The sequence below is a fragment of the Sinohyriopsis cumingii genome, unplaced genomic scaffold (assembly GCF_028554795.1).
Source record: "Sinohyriopsis cumingii isolate HCF-2022 unplaced genomic scaffold, ASM2855479v2 utg002887l, whole genome shotgun sequence".
Lineage (NCBI taxonomy): Eukaryota > Metazoa > Mollusca > Bivalvia > Unionida > Unionidae > Sinohyriopsis > Sinohyriopsis cumingii.
In genome coordinates this window covers 179,256-203,289 of record NW_028316330.1, presented here as the reverse complement: position 1 = coordinate 203,289, position 24,034 = coordinate 179,256, and the positions used below count along the sequence as shown (strand labels likewise).

The following is a 24,034-nucleotide window of genomic DNA, read 5'->3' as shown; positions in this document are numbered from 1 at the left end:
TAATATGTAAAATGTTTACTTTCATTTTGGGGAAGAGTTTGCATATGAATAACACAATTGTGGCATGGCTCCTAAAATTTCATATACACAATTTTTCTCCTGCACAACAAAACATTTGCTTCAAAGTACATAAAATAATTTGGAAAATGTTTATTATTATTTTGGGGAAGAGATCGCTTATGAATTTGAACACAACATGATTGTCGTGTTGCTCCAGAAAGTTCATACACATGTAATTTGATTGTACACAAAACATTTTCTTTCTTCAAAGTACATAATGTAATGTGTAAAAAGTCTGTCATCATTTTGGAGAAGAGTTAATGTATGAACTCAAATATAACACAATTGTGGCATGGCTCCTGAAATTTTATAACTTCTTTAAGTTTTGTGCCAAAAATAAACATCAGAAATACGAATATCTGTACCAATGGCTGGGCCTTTTGACAAATCTGATCTTAATTTATTGTTGAAAGATATCAGCTGGTAAGTGTTAATCTTATTATTATTGTTCCATGAGCAATAAATGCCATCAAGTCTTCTTTGTGTTTGCTTTGAATGCACTGTGTACAACTGTTGCTCAAACAATAACCAACATATGTTTGTCTATTAAATGTATACACAACCATATACCAAACAATGTCATGGTTGATAAAAGATTCTCACCTGAATATATAAATCAATTAATTTAAATAATTGCAAATCATCAAAGTCAATCTCAGATAAAATTGTTCAAATTATGTGGCAATGATTTATAAATGTAAAAAAATGAAATCCACAAGCACATGTATATGGCTTGGCAAAATTGTTAGACACAGTTGACCAGTGAATAATAAAATCCATTCTCAACAAAAATGACTCAGTTGCTGATTGACAATTATTCTTTATCATTCCAAGGAATAGGTTAAGTGTTAATTAGTGGCCAATTACAATGGATAATGGTGCACAGAAATGTAAAGCTTTTATCATTAATGAAAAACTTGAATCCCAAAACAAGATTAAGTGTGGTGTTAAACAAACACTATTAGCTTAAGATTTAGGTGTTTACAAGTCGATTATTTGAGGATGGAAGCGCAGCTGAAAATAAATCAGGTTTTCAAAACACAGTATTCTGATTTTGCAGCAGATAAATTCTAGAAGTATGAAATTGATACTTACACTGTTTATTTACCTTGGGACATACACATGCATACATACTGAACTGTACATGTGCTTCATCTTTCCTTACATAATTTTGCTATTATTTATTTACATTGAATTCAGACACCTAATGATCTATGACAAAATTACTAGATATTATTACTTATGTGTGCATTTTTTTGATGGAATTTTTATGGATTCACTCGCACACATAACATCAGATTGACTGTTGAATACACATGGTTGTTACTCTTACTATTCATGCTATACATTAAACATTGCATATATACATGTATGTACTAATGTGAAGTTCTCCAAATAAAGTAAAATATTATATATGCAATTTCTGTTTTCACTACATGTGTATTTATCATTTAATATGCACTGACTTAAGATGGTAAATGTGCCAGTGAAGCACGTAGTTTTGCAACCACTTTTATTAAACCAACCCTGCAATTTTTCAAATGCACGCATCATTTTCTTCAGACAACTGAACTGGTTGGTTATATCATGGTTCAGTACATAGCACGGTGCCATTTTGTGGACCCTGACTATCATGTTATAGCAGGATTACACTGTGCATATGCATGATGACAAAATTCTTATTTGGCCATGAGCTAAATGATAAAACTTTTTCTAAGCCAGAAAAATGAGAAATGTCAGTTACAATGACTTTCCATGGGGCCCCGAGTGGCCAAGTGGTTTAAAGTGCTCTCCGTTACGGATCACTGCCATCTCACCTCTGTCTGCGTAGGTTCGAGTCTCGGATTCAGCCAATGTGGGTATGTGAGAAAACTTGCCAGTAGCTTCTCGAGGGTCGGTGGTTCTTTCCGTGGTTTTCCCGGGTTCTTCCTCCACCATTAATACTGGCCGCCATGTATAGCCTATCGTGTGCTGAAAAATGGTGTTAAACCCTACAACAACAACAACAACAACAACAATGACTTTCCTTTGTGGTAAGGATGAGGTACTAACATGCAAATAATCATCTAGCTTAATGGTTCTTGCATGAACAGATCTTAATAAATATATAAATAAACACATTACCAAAGTAATAGAAACAGGAAATATGGGCCTCATATACTTACTACTGTGATGAGATTGTAGCATTCATCAACATGCATCCCTTCTGCAAGTTTCAAGATTTATGGTAAAATAATATTAACACAGAGTGCAAGAAAATCTATTCATGATGAGCAAATGCAAAAGCTTAACCATAGCCAGTAAAACTGAAATGTAGGTAACAGTAACCTTCCTTTCTGTTAAGGGTGTTGTTTTGATGGAGATGAATAAAGTCATCTAGTTATCAATACAGCTCAAAAAATAAACTTTAAGCACACAATTTAACAGATAAGTCAGTTAAGCATGAATATAGGTCACAGGGCCTTGCTTGTGTGATTAGTAAAATTTGTACTCATCATGATGCATTCCCCTACCCAGTTTGATGATTCTAGGTATAACAGTAGTTATAAAGTATACAAAAAAATTGAAGCAAAATGCAAAAATCAAGAATGTAGAACTAATGTACATGTATGTACCAAGTTATACCCATCCCCTGGGTGGTGGTGCTACGAAACCCACTCTAAACCATTGCCTATGACATAGGAAAAAAGAATGGTTGACATTCTGTGATGGATATGGATGATGATGCTTACATCTGAGTTAGTACAATAGCTTACCTCTACTTCATAAGGCAAGTTAAAAATTTACCTTTGATGAGCCAAAGCTTTTTTGCTTGTAAAAACGAAAGTACAGTCAATATATGTATAAACTGATATTATAGATACAATTGTAAGACATAAAATAACATGAGCTCCTTAGGGTAGATTAAAACATGACACCTCAGACTGTAGGTTACAACAAACATGTTACTATGTTTGTCACTATTTTTTACTCTAAATGGTATTTCCTTCATTTTCTGGAGTTATGTTGTTGTTGTTCTGGACTTAACACCATTTTTCAGCACATAATAGGCTATACATGGTGGCCAGCATATCTGGTGAAGAAAGAACCCAGGAAAGCCCTGGGAAGAACCACTGACCCAGTGGAAGCTACAGGCAAGTTTTCTCACATGCCCACACTGGTCATGTGCAAGACTCTAACCCACAAGGCAGAGGTGAGATGTCAGTGATCTGTAAAGGCAAGTGCCTTAGACCACTTGGCCAACTGGAGCCCCGCTTGAGTTATGTACGATATACACAGACTGACCAAATGTGCCCATTTTTCGGCATTATACATTGTTATGTATATCTGATTTAATTCATATTTATTTTAATTTAATTGCTTGTCAGTTTTACATTTTTTATTCTATTATATGCTATTATAATGTACATTTATTAAATGGAGATGATATTTTTCCAGAAAATAAGTTGACATAAATCAATCTTTCGTACACTAAATCCCGACCTTGTTTCAAAATTTATAGCAACCTTCGTAAACAAGTTCTATTTTATTTTAAAAAATTGGTTTTCATCAGGGTCATTTTTGGTGTACGTGACAACATACATATCGTCATAGTTACAAGGGTAGTCTCGAAGTGTAGATACAAATTAATATTTGCATCTGCAATAAGTTAATTGAAAATAAAACAAACTGAAAGATGAATTGTCAGGGGTAACAACTAAAATTAAAAAGTATTTGGAGATGTTTTGTGCTAGCTGTATTGGCTTCTTTACTGAATTTTTGTACATGATAGCAGCAATAACTGCCAAAAACAAATTAACAGTTTTTGCAATATTTGTGTGGTCACCTTTAAATACCAGTGTCAATACCTATGTGGTCACCACACTTATATCACTCGTAATTATCAATGTCAATATGGTAACTCTGTTTATATCACTGGTAATTATCAATGTCAATAATTGTGTGGTAACTCTATTTATGTCACTGGTAATAATAAATGTCAATAATTGTGTGGTAACTCTATTTATGTCACTGGTAATTATCAATGTCAATAATTGTGTGGTAACTCTATTTATGTCACTGGTAATTATCAATGTCAATAATTGTGTGGTAACTCTATTTATGTCACTGGTAATTATCAATGTCAATAATTGTGTGGTAACTCTGTTTATATCACTGGTAATTATCAATGTCAATAATTGTGTGGTAACTCTATTTATGTCACTGGTAATAATAAATGTCAATAACTGTTTGGTCACCCTGTATATATCACTGATAACTGTCAATGTCAATATGTGTATGGTCACCCTGTAAACATCACTGATAATTATCAATGACAATAACTCTCTGGTCATCCTGTATACATCACTGGTTATTATCACCATCCATTTCTGTGTGGTCTGTTATAAATCATTGGTAATTATCAATGTCAAAATTATTATTTGGTAATTGCAATAGTTAACTTCATTTATGTGAACAAAAGTGCAATTCAGTAGCTTAGTATATTAATTTATCAACCGTATCTGACTTTTAATCAAACTTTACTTGCAGTGGTAAATATGAACTATGTAATACTGTATTGACAATGAGTTACAGAAATAACACAAAAAATCTTGATAGCAAAGGAGAGTCACACTGTAGCCAAAATATCATTTGCTACTAATCCTTTACATCACAAAACTGGATCAAGTTAGTGAAACTGAATAAAACTGTATAATTTTACATGTATAAAAATGTACACAAATAATACATATGACTTGAGCCAGCAATATATAATGCAAATAAATAATAGAAAATTGTTCGATATTTTTAGGATTTTCAATATAACATTAATCTAGCCAGACAGATTTGGAACAATAGTATGTAAAATATAACAAAGTCAATAGTTATCTAGTTTTCAACAATAGTACTGTGAATGGTATATTATAAACCCACCTCATGTTGATCTGTCCACTGTGTAGACAACTAAATATATTGCACAGAGACCCTTTTTCTTCATTCAGTCAGAGTAACCTTGACCATTGCTCCTAATATTAATAGGTTTCTCCATTACCTCAACTTCTTGTCATCCACAAAGTTTCTGCCTGGTCTTGAGGGAAAACTAATGTTATTGTGTGAATCCATTTTTCTTCTAAAGTAAATGACCTTGATGTTTGACCCCAAAATATGTAGCCTTTTTCTTCACCTGAATGCAAGTCATCCACAAAGGTTGGCTGAGGTATGTCTTGAAAAACAAATGTTACTGTGCAAACATTTTTTTATTCTTTCAGTCAGTGACCTTGACCTTTTTGACTCCAAAACAAATGAGTTCTTTCTTAAACCAAGTGAGTGCCATCAATAAGTCTGGTAACCAAAGATGCTGAAGAAACCCTAGTTATCATGCAGAAACCATTTGAGTGCTCCTGACCTTTCACCTTTTGAGTCCACAATTGATACAATCCTTCCTTACTCCAAATACAAGATATCTACAAAGTTTAATAACTGCAGATGGTTGACAACTTGAGTTAGTGTGTAGAAACCGTTTCCTTATTGTGACTATGACCTTTTAACATTTGAGCATAAATCAACATGGTTCTTCCTGACACCAAGTGCAAGCCATCCTCTGGTAGCTGTCAATGGTTGACAACTAGCTATTTTGCAGAACCAAACTGGTATGGTAATAGATGGACATAATACCATAATATATCCTGCCCTATGGCAGGTATATACAAACTTTGATGACTACTTAAAGTTGATTAATTAAGATTTAAAACAATTTTGCTATATCTTGAATATAAGGTAAAATATATTTGAAGTGACTTTTGGTATCAAAACTTGCACCACAAGTCAACCCAAAAGTAATTAGTTTCAGAAAAGGTAAATGGAGCCATTATTTAAATATTCATTATGCAAAGATATTCAGTAAAAGAGACTCTTGATTACATGTTTCTTCTTTCAAATTAATAACCTATCCACACAAACAATTATTACATTTTTTCAACATCAAACAATAATGACGTGATAGTACCAGCAAAAACTAATAAAGTCTACAAATACATAAATTGATTTATGATAGCTTCAAATTTCTGAATAATGTGGGAAATACAATTACTAAGGCAGCATTTACAAAGATCAACAGCAGGTTCCAGTGATTCTGACACAAAAGTGCAATATTTCTTTCCAATTATAATAAATTTAACAGCACTTATTTTTCCCACTATCATCATCATCCAACATAAATGTCAGAAAACCAGAAATTCATTAAAAAAATGAATGCTCAAGTTCTTTAGTGTCCCTTACTTTTGATACATCACAGTGTGAGAACAAATCACAGAATTTCTTTGACCATCTCATTGTCTTGCTCTTTTGAACATTTGTTAAAAAGAATAATAAATTTCTTAAGCTAAGAATTTTTCCTGGTGATATTTTGAACCACAAGATCATATGCTGCAAGTGTTTTTATTATAAGTTGCATGTTTGACTCAATGTGTAGATGGAAGAAAACAAGGATCATATGAGTCATGATTGTATGCATATTCCATATCTGAGTCAATGTGTAGATGGAAGAAAACAAGGATCATATGAGTCATGATGGTGTGCATATTCCATATCTGAATCAATGTGTAGATGGAAGGTAACAAGGATAATTTGAATCATGACTGTGTACATTTTCCATATCTGAGTCAATGTGTAGATGGAAGAAAACAAGGATAATTTGAATCATGATTGTGTACATTTTCCATATCTGAGCCAATGTGTAGATGGAAGGTAACAAGGATAATTTGAATCATGATTGTGCACATTTTCCATATCTGAGCCAATGTGTAGATGGAAGGTAACAATGATAATCTGAATCATGATTGTGTACATTTTCCATATCTGAGCCAATGTGTAGATGGAAGGTAACAAGGATAATATGAGTCATGAGGTCAACATTTAGACTGAGACAGGCATCAAAATATACAAAATAAATACTCATCAAATGTTTAGATTGTTTCAGAAAAAATGTTGTTTAATTTGTATTTGCAAAAGATGGTAACCTTGAAAATGGATGATGGATTTTGATGCTGTCATCTTTGTTTTACAGATTGAAAAATGAATTAGACATGTTTTCCTCCTCTTGTAATCAACCTAAAAACATCATCAGAGTAAAACCTTTCCTATGATCAGTCTACAAATCAATGGAATTCGACTTCTTTAAGTTACATGTGTGAATTTTTATCTTGAATCATGGATTGAAGCATAATTTCAGATATAAATAATTATTAAAGTGTCATAAAAGGTTATCAAAAGCATGAAAACACTGTTTCAACTGTTTTACGTTGCTCATTTAATATTTAATAAAAACTCCACAAGAATTGATATTGTAATCAAAACATGACAGCTTTCACTGGTATAAACTTGATATAAACTTGTGTGCATGTGTGATTATGCATAATGTCTCGCTTATTTTGTTTATTTGGGTGAAATTACAGGTAGTAGGGTGACTATTTCACCTACATCACCTGCCTGGTATGGACTCTGTGAATCTCACAGAATAATTAGTCAAATCTGATGGCTTCACATTCTGAAAGTAACACCTGAATAAAAAAAATTAACAGATGGACAGGTATAACATTATATGCCTTTTCCACATTCAGAATTCTGAATTCTAATCTGCAATCAGGTTACAGTTATTACAACTGATGCAATCCAAAAAGAACTTGTGTCTAAAATTTGATCAAGAAAGTATTGCTTTGTGAAACTTATTAACTTATTAACAATTGTTTGTGAGGTGATGTGACAATTGGTGTGTCATTTGAGACTGAGATATATATATTGAAAAACAAAAAGATAAACAGCCAATGAATATGAAAAAGCCCCACCAAAATAAATTTCTCTGCACATCATGTGACTTATGGCAGCAATTACAACAGTTTAAACATAAAACATAAAATCAACAGCTTAACACTAAGCAAGCATCCAACAATCTACTATTCAGAATAAATAAATACATTTTGAATGTAAAAAGATAAGAAAATGGTTAGAAATCCCCCTCTATTTAAGTATATACCTATGAACCCTTTAATATCAAAGAGACATAAAAAAAACATATGTAAATATAACTCTGCTAATAAATCTACAAAGAGTTCTATTGAGTAAAAGTCTCTGCTTCCAGGAGCTCCAGCTTGTGGTCACAGACTAGCAAGTTTCAAAATTTGTGTCCATAGTTTTCTCTGTTATGTGCTCTCAGTTACTAGTGAAATGTGACCTGGACAGGAAATTATAAACTAATACAGAGATCTCTGTAACAGGAATAAAACCCACAGGACAGACATAAAAGCAGTAGATTAAATGGACAATTTATGTGCAGTTTTGTGAGACAAAAGAAGGAATGTATCACACAGATCTGGAAGAGGACCTTGGCTGGAAAATACCAATGTTAAATGCTGTAATTGATCAACCAACTTGCCACTGAAAAAGAAAAAAACAAACAAATAAATCCATGGGTATTATTTACACAGACACTATTTAAAATGGTCCTTTAAAATACATTGACAAAGGAAAGTAAAATGTCCAACTCAGATGTTAATTTAGTGCTCCTGTACCAATATGGACTGTTTCCCTTACTACCTGAAGAAAGAAAAAAACTATCATATGCATTGCTGAGAAATGAACCAAAAAGATGCAGAAAGCTGTTTCAGATATAGTCCAACTATAGGTGACTTCTTTCTCACATTACCAAAAAGTCTGATAGCAGGTGATAACTGAGGTTAGATTAATATAAATTATGTTTTACCAAATACCAATAAAACCTATGGTGCAAGAACTTATCCATTCATTCATGCTTTTTTAATTACATAAGGATAAGACATGTATGATTTCTGAACTGAACATTTTCAAAGAAACCTTCAGGACAAAGTAGGTAGTATGAGGAGGTTTGGTGCAAAATTATATTAACACATAAGGCTGACAAGTGACCACTTGTAATAGGATTTTAATTGCTGTGAAAATAATAATTCTCACTGCTAGACAGTGGAACAAAAATCTATGTCCATGTAGTATCCAGAATTTGTTTAAATACTCAAAGATTCCATATTGTCAGTTTAAACAGTTACTGGATAGGTACTTTCAAACTGATACCTATTCTTGGATGACATTTGATATCACTACATGTCAATGAAACAGATGCACATCTTTCATTTTTAATATTTTAAGTTTTTTAACAAGAAGGCTAGAGCCTGTGTATCTAGCCCATGGTCAAAGCAATGGTGAAAAAAATGCGTGACCTTGACTTTAAGGTCAAAAGAGAAGGTCAAGCATTTCACAGAATGAATTATTTTAACTTCATAATGATTCAACCTATGTATAAACAAATGGCATTTAGGAAATATAAGGAATCAAAATTTCTTTAACTCAACCTTAAAGCACATGTTATAAAGCTATGACCTTGATCCCAAGAGGGTCAAAAGTTTGTGTTTCAGACTGGACTGTCTAAGCTTAATAATGCTTTGTCACAAATATGATAAAAATCAATTATGAGGTTTATGAATATAAGCAAACGAAAATATATTGCACACATAAGTAATTGCATCATTTTATATGATATGAAAACCATCTATGCCAGTATGCTTTCTGTTTAATTTGGTCCGATTCTGTTTAACTGTTTTTGAGATGAAGCCATTTAATTTTTTTTCCATTTTAAAACCTCTTTGCAAGGATGCTTTTTTATTAAATTTAGATAAATTCTACTGAGATGTTTTCCTTTCAGAAGTAGTTTTCATATTTTTTGTAATTGCAGCCAGATTTGAATAAGGATTAGAATAATTTGTATAAAATTGAAAAAGGTTTATGTTAGGATGCTTTCTTTAAAATTTGGTCAAATTCAGTCCTGGACTTTTTAAGAACAAGTCCTTCGGTTTTTCTATTTTAGTAATAGTAGCCATATTGACATCATTTAAACAAATCTGAAAGGTTGTTGTTGTTGTTGTAGGGTTTAACGCCATTTTTCAGCACACGATAGGCTATACATGGCAGCCAGTATTAATGGTGGAGGAAGAACATGGGAAAACACCGGAAAGAACCACCAACCCACGGGAAAAATCTGAAAGGACTTCATTCCAGGATGCTGTCTGTCAAACTGGTACTTCATTTTTTGAGTGGTTCTTCAGAAGTCATCCAAAGTCTTAGCTTTTTTAAGTAACGGTGGCCATATCTGAACCCAAAGTGATGTCATTTAACAAATCTGAATTGGCTTTATGACAGGATGCTTTCTTTCAAATTTGGTCAAATTCTGATGAGTGGTTTCTGAAAATAATTCAAAGGATTTTCTATTTTTAGCAATGGTGGCCATATTTAATAGTGGATCAGCATCAGATGAACAAATTTAAGACAGTATCATACCAGAATGCCTATATCCAATTTTATAAAATTCTGATGAGTGGTTTCTTAAGTAAAAGTAAGTTAAAGGTTTTTCTATTTTTTGTGATGGTCATATTTTGTAAGGATTAGCAACCTGTAAACATACTTCATGCCAGTAAGCTTTCTGTCAAGTTTGGTGAAATTCTGTTTGAGTAGTTATTGAGAAGTTTTAAGGTTTTCCTATTTTTAGTAATGGTGGCCATATCTGATAGCAGGTCAGCATCATTTGAATAAATTTGGAAGTGCTTCATGCTAGGATATTTTGTCAAATTTTGCTGCACAGTTTTTGAGAAGTTGTTAATCATTTTTCTATTTTTAGTAACAGTAACCCCATTCGATGAAAGATCTGCTTCACTTTAACAAATCTGAAACAGCTGCGTGCAATAACACTTTCTGTCAAACTTGACTGAATTATGTTGATTCATTCTTGAAAAGATGATGTAAAAAACAAATGTGAATAGATGATGTATGATGGACCACGCCTTAAATAAAGAAAAAAAAAAACAGTCACTAAAGCTAAGAAAAAAAAAACTTTGATCGAAACCTTAATGCAAATTTTCTATTATTGTGACTTTGATCCCCAAGGGAATGTCACTCAATAAAGTGTCTTACAGTGATGGCATTGGCTTTAAACAGCTAATGCTCAAAACATTGCCATCCTTAATATTTTGTCACCAATTTTAGAAAATAAAAAAAAAATGTTGCCATTTTCATAATACAGTGCTACCCATTTATCCTGTCATCCTCAGGACTAATGACTAATGTAATATTGTTGACATAATCAGGTGTTGAGATAAGTAAATGAGGTGGGGGGGGGGAAGGGCCTGAAAAAATGCCATTGTTGCATACAAGTGAAATTTGTAAGAGGTGACCTGTCAGTAGTGAGTAGGATTTACACTGAGTGAAAATAAAACGTGGATATTTGATTAAATGAAGACAAAACTTGTCTGAAATACACTTGCATATTTCCAACTTACAGTTGTGTAGTAGAATCCACAATGCATTAAGTACTGTACATGTATATGAAAAATCCACGAATTTGAGTATAGATCAAATTTATAAAAAGTAATGTATCAGTCACATCACATTAGAAAACACAAATAACACATATTTAAAAAAATGGAAGTCCTTGCTTGACCTAAATCCTACTGTCAACAAACATGTATCACTAACCAAGTGGTCCCCAATGTGGTGCCCACCAAGGCTCTTAAATGTAGTAATTAAAATTATGCATTTATAATGAATAATGAAGGCCTTAATATGAGATGGGAAGGTACACTGAGATCATGAACTCGCAAACAACGTCAATGCTATGCATATGCAAAGGCATATCAGAGTTTGTAAATAGTAGTGGTTGGTGCCTTATACTATCTCATAAACTCTCAAATGTGCTTGTAGGCACAAAAAGGTTGGAGACCCCTACATAAAACAATTCACTATGATATTTCATTGTCACCAGTAGTTTGTGGCTGTATGATTTTTCTTTCTCATACTACATGTACATGTACGTAAATTATCCTAGATGGGTATCACTGCAATATCAACCTATCTTCTCATGGCAATATCATCATGTTACCTGTAATATCATCCTATTTTCTGTATGGGCATCATGAAAATATCATCCTAATTTCTGTACAAGTATCATGGCAATATCATCCTATTTTTTTCATGGGGATCATGGCAGTATCATCCTATTTTCTGTACAAGTATCATGGCAATATCATCCTATTTTTTTCATGGAGATCATGGCAGTATCATCCTATTTTCTGTACAAGTATCATGTCAATATCATCCTAATTTCTGTATGGGGATGATGGCAATATCGTCCTAATTTCTGTATGGGGATCATGTCAATATCATCCTATTTTCTGTATGGGCATCATGAAAATATCATCCTAATTTCTGAATGGGGATGATGGCAATATCATCCTAATTTCTGTACAAGTATCATGGAAATATCATCCTATTTTTTTCATGGGGATCATGGCAGTATCATCCTATTTTCTGTACAAGTATCATGGCAATATCATCATATTTTCTGTATGAGTATCATGGCAATATCATCCTAATTTTTTCATGGGGATCATGTCAATATCATCCTATTTTCTGTATGAGTAACTTGGCAATATCATCCTGTTTTCTGTATGAGTATCTTGGCAATATCATCCTATTTTCTGTACGAGTATCTTGGCAATATCATCCTATTTTCTGTATGGTGATAATCGCAATATCATCCTATTTTCTGTATGAGTATCTTGACAGTATCATCCTATCTTCTGTATGAGTATCTTGGCAGTATCATCCTATTTTCTGTATGAGTATCTTGGCAAAATCATCCTAATTTCTGTATGGGTATGATGGCAATATCATCCTAATTTCTGTATGAGTATCTTTAAAGTATCATCCTATTTTCTGTACAAGTATCTTGACAGTATCATTCCATTTTCTGTATGAGTATCTTGGCTGTATCATCCTATTTTCTGTATGAGTATCTTGGCAATATCATCCTATTTTCTGTATGGTGATAATCGCAATATCATCCTATTTTCTGTATGAGTATCTTGACAGTATCATCCTATCTTCTGTATGAGTATCTTAGCAGTATCATCCTATTTTCTGTATGAGTATCTTGGCAAAATCATCCTAATTTCTGTATGGGTATGATGGCAATATCATCCTAATTTCTGTATGAGTATCTTTAAAGTATCATCCTATTTTCTGTACAAGTATCTTGACAGTATCATTCCATTTTCTGTATGAGTATCTTGGCTGTATCATCCTATTTTCTGTATGAGTATCTTGGCAATATCATCCTATTTTCTGTATGGTGATAATCGCAATATCATCCTATTTTCTGTATGAGTATCTTGACAGTATCATCCTATCTTCTGTATGAGTATCTTGGCAGTATCATCCTATTTTCTGTATGAGTATCTTGGCAAAATCATCCTAATTTCTGTATGGGTATGATGGCAATATCATCCTAATTTCTGTATGAGTATCTTTAAAGTATCACCCTATTTTCTGTACAAGTATCTTGACAGTATCATCCCATTTTCTGTATGAGTATCTTGGCTGTATCATCCTATTTTCTGTACGAGTATCATGGCAGTATCATCCTATTTTCTGCATGAGTATCATGGCAGTATCATCCTATTTTCTGTATGGGTATCATGGCAATATCATCCTATATTTTTGTATGGGGATCATGGCAATATCATCCTTTTTTCTGTATGGATATCATGGCAATATCATCCTATTTTCTGTATGAGTATCTTTAAAGTATCATCCTATTTTCCGTACAAGTATCTTGACAGTATCATCCCATTTTCTGTATGAGTATCTTGGCTGTATCATCCTATTTTCTGTACGAGTATCATGGCAGTATCATCCTATTTTCTGCATGAGTATCATGGCAGTATCATCCTATTTTCTGTTTGGGGATCATGGCAATATCATCCTATATTTCTGTATGGGCATCATGGCAATATCATCCTTTTTTCAGTATGGGTATCATGTCAATATCATCCTTTTTTCAGTATGGGTATCATGGCAATATCATCCTTTTTTCAGTATGGGTATCATGGCAATATCATCCTTTTTTCTGTATGGGTATCATGGCAATATCATCCTTTTTTCTGTATGGGTATCATGGCAATATCATCCTATTTTCTGTATGGGTATCATGGCAGTATCATCCTACTTTCTGTATGAGTATCATGGCAATATCATCCTTTTTTCTGTATGGGTATCATGGCAATATCATCCTTTTTTCTGTATGGGTATCATGGCAATATCATCCTTTTTTCTGTATGGGTATCATGGCAATATCATCCTACTTTCTGTATGAGTATCACGGCAGTATCATCCTATTTTCTGCATGAGTATCATGGCAATATCATCATATTTTCTGTGCAAGTATCATGGCAATATCATCCTATATTTCTGTATGGGTATCATGGCAATATCATCCTTTTTTCAGTATGGGTATCATGGCAATATCATCCTTTTTTCTGTATGGGTATCATGGCAATATCATCCTACTTTCTGTATGAGTATCACGGCAGTATCATCCTATTTTCTGCATGAGTATCATGGCAATATCATCATATTTTCTGTGCAAGTATCATGGTAGTATCATCCTATTTTCTGTATGAGTATCTTGGCTGTATCATGCAATATCATCCTATTTTCTTTATGGGGATCATGGCAGTATCATCCTATTTTCTGCATGAGTATCATGGCAATATCATCATATTTTCTGTGCAAGTATCATGGTAGTATCATCCTATTTTCTGTATGAGTATCTTGGCTGTATCATGCAATATCATCCTTTTTTCTGTATGGATATCATGGCAATATCATCCTATTTTCTGCATGAGTATCTTGGCTGTATCATCCTATTTTCTGTATGGGGATCATCGCAGTATCATCCTATTTTCAGTACGAGTATCTTGGCTGTATCATCCTATTTTCTGTACGAGTATCATGGCAGTATCATCCTATTTTCTGCATGGGTATCATGGCAATATCATCCTTTTTTCTGTATGGGTATCATGGCAGTATCATCCTACTTTCTGTATGAGTATCTTCTTGGCTGTATCATCCTATTTTCTGTATGAGTATCATGGCAGTATCATCATATTTTCTGCACAAGTATCATGGCAGTATCATCCTATTTTCTGTATGAGTATCATGGCAATATCATCCTATTTTCTGTATGGGTATCATGACAGTATCATCCTATTTTCTGCATGATATCATGGCAATATCATCCTATTTTCTGTACAAGTATTATGGCAATATTCTATTTTCTGTATGGGGATGATGGCAATATCATCCTATTTTCTGTACAAGTATCATGGCAATATCATCCTTTTTTCTGTATGGGTATCATGGCAGTATCATCCTATTTCCTGTATGGGTACCTTGGCAGTGTTACGTATATCTGATTAAATTCATCTTTATTTTAAGTTAATTGTTTGTCAGTTTTAAATTTTTGATCCTATTATATGCTATTATAATGTAAATTTATTCACTGGAGATGATATTTTTCCAGAAAAGTGGTTGACCTGAATCATTCTTTTCCTAAACACCAGGTTTTGGCCTGTAAGCTGACCTTAATTCAAAATTAATAAACAAAGTTCTATTTTTATTTTAAAATGATTGGTTGTTGTCAAGGTCATGATGAGGCTTTTGGTTTAAGATGTAAACAACTTTTTTTATTTTTTATTTCTTGGTCTAATCAAGGCCGTATTCTGTGTACATGATATAAACATGATCATGCGACCCCCCCCTTCTGATTTGGCAACTTGGGGGAATTTCGAAACTGCGTCTTATAATACAATATAACCTTTGTTTTAGAAAGAGATCTCTCAGCTTGGGGCTTTTTAGAATGATGTCAAGTTAGTTTGTTGTAGCCAGATTTTGAGCTATAATTTTCTTCAGATCAGTTGGATTTCAAAAGGATTAATTCTCTTTTCTCTGGAAATATTTTGAGGAGTGCTCGCACAGAAATTTTGGGAAGACATTACTTACAAATTTAATTTGGATTTCCAACACCGGAGTGCCATTATTTACATTTCTACAAGGAACTGTAGATAAGCACGGTACTGACCACAGCATACGTCATTGTCATCCATCTTGGATTTTCCATCAGGTTTCGAACTTGAAATTATTAGAACATTTGTTACTAGGACTTTTGCAAAATAATTTGTGAATTATTCTTAGATTAATTTTGGATCTGATTCTTGAAACCGTAAGTTCTTCTCCTTTTTTTATTTTTACAGAATTTTTCCAGGAAAATAAATTATTTGTAAAATTTTAAAAAGCTTGTTGTTTTCGCTCTTTCTGTGTTACTGTTTATTTCAGCCTAAACATGTAACATAGAATTGGACGCTCATCCAGGATATTTGAATTTAGGCTAAAATATTTCAGAAAACATTTGTGTTTTTTAAAATTTGAATTCCCCATGTTTTTGAAATCTTTAGTGAGATTGACAAGCTTTTTCTAAAATGTCATCAAAAGTAGAAATCTTTCTTCCAAATCCTACCCAGGAACAATTAGATCTTTTCAAAAAAGATGATTTGATTCAACTTGCCAGAAAATACGATCTTTCTGAAGTAAAGGCTTCCTTAATGAAACAAGAAATAAGAAATATTTTGGTTCAGTATCTGGTAGAAAAGAATGTTCTGGATAAAAGTGCTTTGGTTTCAGTAAGTCTGTATCAGACTCTGACACAAAAATGAAAGAATTAGAATTAAAATACAAGATGGATTTGGAGTTGAGGAAGCTGGATCTTCAGAAAGATAAAGAAGAAAAACAAATGCAAAAGCAGTTGCAATTGGAAAAAGAAAAAGAACAAATGGCAATATCCTATTTTCAGTATGAGTATCTAGGCAATTTCATCCTATTTCCTGTATGGGGATCATGGCAATATCATCCTATTTTCTGTATGAGTATCTTGGCACTATCATCCTATTTTCTGTATGGGCATCATGGCAATATCCTATTTTCTGTATGGGCATCATGGCAGTATCATCCTATTTTCTCTCTGGATATAATGGCAATATCATCCTAAAGTCTGTATGAGTATCTTGGCAATTTCACCCTATTTTCTTTATGGGGATCATGGCAAAATCATCCTATTTTCTGTATGGGGATCATGGCAGTATCATCCTATTTTCTGTGTAGGCATCATGGCAATATCATCCTATTTTCTGTATGGGCATCATGGCAATATCATCCTAATTTCTCTATGAATATAATGGCAATATCATCATAATTTCTATATAGGTATCACTGTAATATCATCCTATTATGGGTATCATGGCAATATCATCATATTTTCTGTATGGGCATAATGCACCTGCAGATTAGGGTCTATGTTGTTTGTTTTACTGAGAACTCCTTACAAAATGCACAAACCCAAACCTGCCTGCGCATTATGCGATAGCAGATCTGGGTCTGTGCAGTTTGCAGTTGGACTCAATGTATAAGAAAGTATACACAGCATTTATTAATTTACTGAAATTAAGTCAGGATTGGGCAACTGGTTAGGCCTACAAATGTTGTCACCAGGAAAGACACAAGCATTTTATGAAGAATAACTTAATAACTTATTACGTCTAATTGTGACAGATGATGGACATTGCATGCTGAATATAGGACCATAAAATAAGATGCTACAAACCCTTAAATTTCCTTCTCCCCCTCCCCCTGCCTGTTCAGCCTTTCTTTCAATCTCCTCCCGCCTTTTCTGTTTCATTTTGAATGCCTCTGCATCCTTAACACCCCTGCTTTCATTTTCCTTCCTTCGCTTTTCTGCAGCCTCTGCCTGCTGGCGCCTACGTGTCTCCTAATGAAGAAAAAATAATTTTGAACTTTTCACAGAAAACATTGCTGATTACCATATTTTTGTGTAACTCTCACCCAACTATAAACAGTGTAGATTAAAATCTGCTATTCTATAATGAACTGAAAACAGCATAGACTGAGATCTGCCACCCCAAAATGCACTGAAAACAGCATAGACTGAGATCTGCCACCCCAAAATGCACTGAAAACAGCATAGCCTGAGATGCACTGCAAACAGTAGTGTAAACAGTGAAGACGAAGTTCTACCATCCCACACTGCACTGCACACAGCAAGCATTGTAAATAGCGTAGTCCAAGATCTACCATTCCATAATGCATTGTAACTAGTGTAGACAGAGGTCTACTATCCCATAATGCACTGCCAATAACATCGTAGACCCAAATCTTCTATATATGATGCACATTCTACACCTCTCCCTTTCTTATTTGTGAGTAACAGGGACTGTAAGCATCAACTGTAACATAACTAAAGGCACAAGACAGTGAGGGGCCTCAAATTTTGGTTAAGATGGGGGTGGGGTACTAGCAACTTTCACAGATACATAAGAATTATAATCCTGATTGTCCAACACAAATATTCACCTAATGGACTTTAATATTTATGAAGTCAAGAAAATGATTACAAGCATAAACTGAAGACCCAGGTAGCTGAGTGGTCTAAGGCACTCACTTTTACAGATCAATGATATTTCACCTCTGTCTGCATGGATTCAAGTCTCAGCTTAGCCAATGTGGGTACATGAGAAAGCCTACAAGCAGCTTTCCATGGGTAGGGGTTTTCCTGGGTTATTTATCCACCAAATATACTGGCTGCCACGCATAGTCTATCATGTGCTGAAAAATGCATTAAACCCACAAAAGCCGAACATATTCAAGGATCAGTAAAGTTGCTATTACTTCCTGTTTAAGGTTAGAACATGTGTCCAACATAAACACCAACAAATGAAATCTTCACAGCTAGAATTACACAGATTTACACTTAGATGCATATGTTTCCATGCTAACATCACATTCCTATGTGGAATTATGTGGCAATGGGCAGGTTACTGGAGGATGTTTTAATGCTAACATTATATTCTGATGTGGATTTACTGGGAGGGTCACTGATGGTTTGGTTACTAATGGGTGGTTCACAAATAGTTGAGTTACTGACTTGTGGTTCAGTGAAGGTCAGGTTAGACTGGTGATTCACTGATGGTAACGTTACTGGCATGTGGTTCACTGAAGGTCACGTTACTGACATTACTGACGTGGTTCATTTGTGGTTGGATTATTTATGGGTAAGTCACTGACACAGATTTCATTCAAAGATACAAACACTATTGTTCATAAAGACATTCAATTCCTTTAATGCTGTTTGAACATTGCATCTCAAAGCACACCATTAACTGACACTTATATTTATGTTTGGTTACCCATTAATTCGCTGATGACATTACCTACTGAACTAATTGGTTATCTGTGTAATTAATGCAGACATGAAAGGCATGTGCAACAGGTGTGAATATGTGGTATTTCAAGAAAGCATGATCAACCAGTTTTAGAGGGTTATGCAACTGAAGCTTGTCTTTCTGTATATTAGTGTTCCATTGCTGTATATCTGCACCATCACATATCATATTAATGTCAAGATTGGAACAACAAAAAATATCTTTCTTATCATTCAACAACATCCATAATCGGGGCCCAGAGTGGCCGAGTGGTCTAAAGTGCTCTCCATTACGGATCACTGCCATCTCACCTCTGTCTGCATGGGTTCGAGTGTAGGATTCGGCCAATGTGGGTATGTGAGAAAGCTTGCCAGTAGCTTCTCTTGGGTCGGTGGTTCATTCCGGGATTTTTCTGGGTTCTTCCTCCACCATTAATACTGGCCGCCATGCATAGCCTATCGTGTGCTGAAAAATGGTGTTAAACCCAACAACAATATCCATAATCTCCATAATGTTTGTGCATACTGAGTGTTTTCCATTACTGTAATTATTGGTCCATTAAAGTATTTCCACTCCATTACTGGACATAAATATTTTAAATTAAAACTTTAAAAAATAAAAACAATGAATACAAAGTCGCTAAACTAGACAGAGAAAGAAATAAAATTATGCTTAGTTCCTTGGCTGTAAACAATTTTTACATTTATTACCATAGCATTGTCTACCTATGTATTAAATGATTGATGTATCATTCGTGTCCACTAATGCTCTCAATTTTCATATTAATGTCAATGGATAAACAATAGCAACAAAATTGTAGTTTTTTTAACTTGACTAAATCAATACTGAACATGCAAAATACACAATTTCCTGGTCCATTACCTGTATTTATTTCCATTACTATACAATTTGTTTTTAGGCAGACCAGATATTGAAAAGTATATACACATGAAATACATACACATGAGGCAACTGGACTATCCGATATTCACAGAGAGTTACAAGATGGTTTGATGCATTGTCTAAGTAACCATTTTTTGAAAAAAGGTCAAGGGGGCAGAAAGTTTTGAACTTCATATATGAATAGGTCCAAAATGAACCAGATTCAGTCTTTCCAGCTTGAAAAACATGCCTTATTCACACACTTGCTATCTCTTTAGTCCAGGTTGCCTCTACGTTCTTAAAGTTTATGTGCCAATTTTGGTCATGACACAATGTATTTTGGCTATATGACTTGAATGAGTACAGCAGAAACTATAAATGGCAATTATAAGTAGGTAATAATATTTAATCAACTAGAACTAGTCAAAAAGATTTGCATTCAGTTTTGAATTGTTACCTTAAACAAGCAGCTGTAAAGATAAGGTTTCTCATTGTAATATTATGGTTTAAATAGATGACCAATATAGTGTGAAGATATATGTGCATATGCTCTCCTGTACATTTATTTATTGTGGTTGTTTCAAACTATTTAAAATATTTTTGGCTTTGTCATTTTTCTGTAATGTTCAAGAAACTAAAAATGCACATTGTTAAATTGGTTGCTCTATTGGCAGTTGATGCAATCTGGGTACTCCTATCAGTTTTAATTAATTATAATTATTATGAATATCTATATTGTGTGTTTAACTTTTGTTCTTGACTATAGATTGTAATGACTATTTATAAACAAGATGTTACATAGCTAATTTTTTCCATGAGAGTAGATTCTATTTTAGATAATGAGCATTAAATAGGTTGTATACTTGATTATGACCTAAGAAAGTTGCACTAAATGTATCTGTATGCAGTATGGTGTAATTTTCCAACGGGATGATTAAAGCATTGCAAGATGTGTCAGGTGGGGATGTAATGTGACATATGTCAGGTAGAGATGCATGGCGACATAGTTGTGGTGATGTATATAAAGAGGAAATCATACACAGCTATGCATATTCCTATTAATGTTTTTTTTATTTTATTTTAAGTCTACAGAAGTAGTTAATGCTGTGTTTAGAGGTAATTCGAGAGGAATCATTTATTTATTTATTGGAAATACAAAAAGCTCATATGACTGTCGAGACTAAATATTTTGGGATTATTGTGAATTCATTTAAAGCCATTCTGGACAATACCTGTGTGATACATCAAGACTGTTGTCACTTCAGCACATTCAAGGCTAGTGGTACATCAGTACATTAAAGACCTGAAAATCATTTCCTTTCAACTTGTGATTAAACTTTTATGATTGTTTTGGATTTAATTCATAATTCTGTAGGTTCCTCTAAACCTTTCATTTTATAACTGATAATTAAACTCATTGTTAAGTTTTACTAAATTGGTTTATTTTACTTTTTTTCTGTTACATATTTTAAGACCATACAGACATAACACAATGTATATTTTCTGCTGTGCTCATCTGAAGTCTTATGGACAAATACACAGTGAAAAGACAAAACAGGCACATTAACCTTTAACACCTAGCTTTAAGTAGAAAAGACCATACCCAACTTCGGTTCACTCTGGCCTTTCATGCAGTGTATTATTGTTATTCGACATAAAGTTGAATAAGGTCAGAAAGAACCATTTTGAATAAAGTAGGGAAAAATAGGGATTCTGACAAAAAAGGAGAAAAAAACGAAAGTAAGAAAAACTAAGGCCACTGCAAAGTCTGCAGACTGCATATCATCAGAGTATTCTAGACAAAATAGAATATGCAAAAGCCAAAACTGACCATAATACACATATTTTACCAAAATGCTTACAAAAACAAATGTATTGTGATATGAATTTGTTTGAATAATAATAAAAAGCAACATAAACTTTTTATTGAAGTTATTTTTATAGGAATTATTTCCTCTTTACCTATTTATAGCACAATTCATGTAATGAAGCCACTCTGTTGTACTTCACTGGACAGGTATAATAAAGGGTGATTTATAATACACACACAGAATAAAAGTGAAAAGTATCACTGTACCAAAAGTATCGGCCAAGTATATATTTACTTGAACTTTTCATGATATACTTTGTGGCAAATAGAAACATAATTTTACAGCATTTAATTTTAATTTTTGTTTAAAAGCATTACCAAATAATTGACAATAGTGAAACATGCATGTATACACTGCTTTTGATGATACGACAGTAGATTGCAATATTCAAAATCAAACAATTTCAAACATAATCTCATTAATCTAATTAATTACCTGCATTAATTACTTTATGCAAGTAGAACATGATAAATAATGATAAACTTATCCAATTAAGTACTAACAAACGACATCATTACATGAATTGTGCTATAAACAGGTAAAAAGCAAATACTGTCCCACATCTTATTTTGATGCAGTGCCGTATACTTTTAAGTTCTTAAAAGAACACATCTCTATATTTTTTTTTCATCTAAATAAAAAATTAAAGATTTTCTATCTGATAAATATGCAATTTTACTTTAACAGTAGATTTTAAATCGTTATTTATGACAATCTTAATCTTTAACTTATTTTGACCAATTTAAATTTTTAAAATTTGTTTGAAACCAGTATATTTAAGAACTGAGTTTCTGCATAACCACAATGCCAATTAAGTTTTAAAAGTCATACACTAAATTTAATATTCTTTTATTACAAGTAAATAATTTTATTATAATACCATCATGATTTTTCAATTTGATTGTTTTAGCTTTTAAATAAAATCTATCCCAAAACCAAAATAATGATACATGTGAATATAAGGAAAGTCTGAGCAATGCAAAGTCAGATTGATTCATATAGTATTTCCAGTAAGCTTTAGCCTTCTGTATACTGTTAAAGTTTCTATGTAATATATATATATATATATATATATATATATATATATATATATATATATATATATATATATATATATATATATATATATATATATATATATATATATATATTATGGGAGTACATGCACAAGTCTCATCAGGCAGCTATGGACTTCTGTGAAGTGCATCAAAACAAGTGAAATTGTGTCAAAACAAGTTACGCTTACTTTCTGACAAGGGGTTGTCTGATTGAAATAATGCCAAGAAGTGTATGAGGGAATATATCAGTGTCATTTAATATGCATGCTCTTCTAAGATAACTAATGTTTCAAACTGAATATGAGGTATCATTATCAAAGGAGTATACTTCTAAAAAAGGAAAATACTTAAGTGCGTCAATACACAGGGGCTCGTATCGTTGCTTACAATTTCACTATCAGTGATACATATAGGATAACATAATAATAACAGTTATTGTATAGTACATGTACGACAGGTAAATTTTAAGCAACGATACGGGCCTCTGTGGTAAATACCGAGCACTCGAGATAAATCGTATTAAAATCACTAAAAATTATTTTGCTTTTTATTGATATTCCAATAAATACAAATCATAATACATCTGTAGTCGTAAGGATTTTTTGTTACAAAAAATGTGTGTATTTTGTTTTTGGGATGTAGTTCGGTGTTTCTAGTAATCCTTTCATAGGAACTGAAAACTATACTGTAAACCTATCCATAATCCACCATCAAAATCGAAAGAAAACACAACTTCCCCGACACTTGAATTTTTCAAGCATTTGTTCTTAGCCCATTTATGTTTTGAATGCGCATGACTTTAAGTTCTTACCGGTGATGGTGAATCTTCAGATTTTTCTTCCAAACATGTCGAACAGATCATGCCCATATTGAACATAGTCTTGTTGACAGATGCTTCTTAACTCAGAATAGGAAAACGTCCGAAATATTCCGCAGATGATTTATATGTTCAGAGAAGCTTAGTATTGAAATGTAAATTAAATAAGCGTCTTGTAAA

General features: G+C 33.1%; 1 protein-coding gene across 1 annotated transcript; it reads right to left on the bottom strand.

Moving 5' to 3' along the window:
- LOC149769993 (uncharacterized) lies at positions 1 to 23,976 on the bottom strand. Its single transcript, XM_089949563.1, has 3 exons — positions 23,849 to 23,976; positions 17,612 to 17,776; positions 1 to 8,472 (listed from the first exon to the last, which is right to left on the bottom strand). Exons 1-3 carry the CDS (start codon positions 23,912 to 23,914, stop codon positions 8,458 to 8,460), a joined length of 246 nt encoding a protein of 81 aa, XP_089805689.1. The 5' UTR covers positions 23,915 to 23,976; the 3' UTR covers positions 1 to 8,457.
- Between the last annotated feature and the right edge of the window lie 58 nt (positions 23,977 to 24,034).

What these genes read in the sequence shown, in the direction of transcription:
- LOC149769993 (XM_089949563.1), bottom strand. Translation starts at nt 23,914, where the DNA reads ATGTTCAATATGGGCATGATCTGTTCGACATGTTTGGAAGAAAAATCT. An exon ending in CTGAAGATTCACCATCACCG is followed by an intron (nt 17,777 to 23,848) that starts GTAAGAACTTAA and finishes TTTCTTCATTAG; the next exon opens with GAGACACGTAGGCGCCAGCA.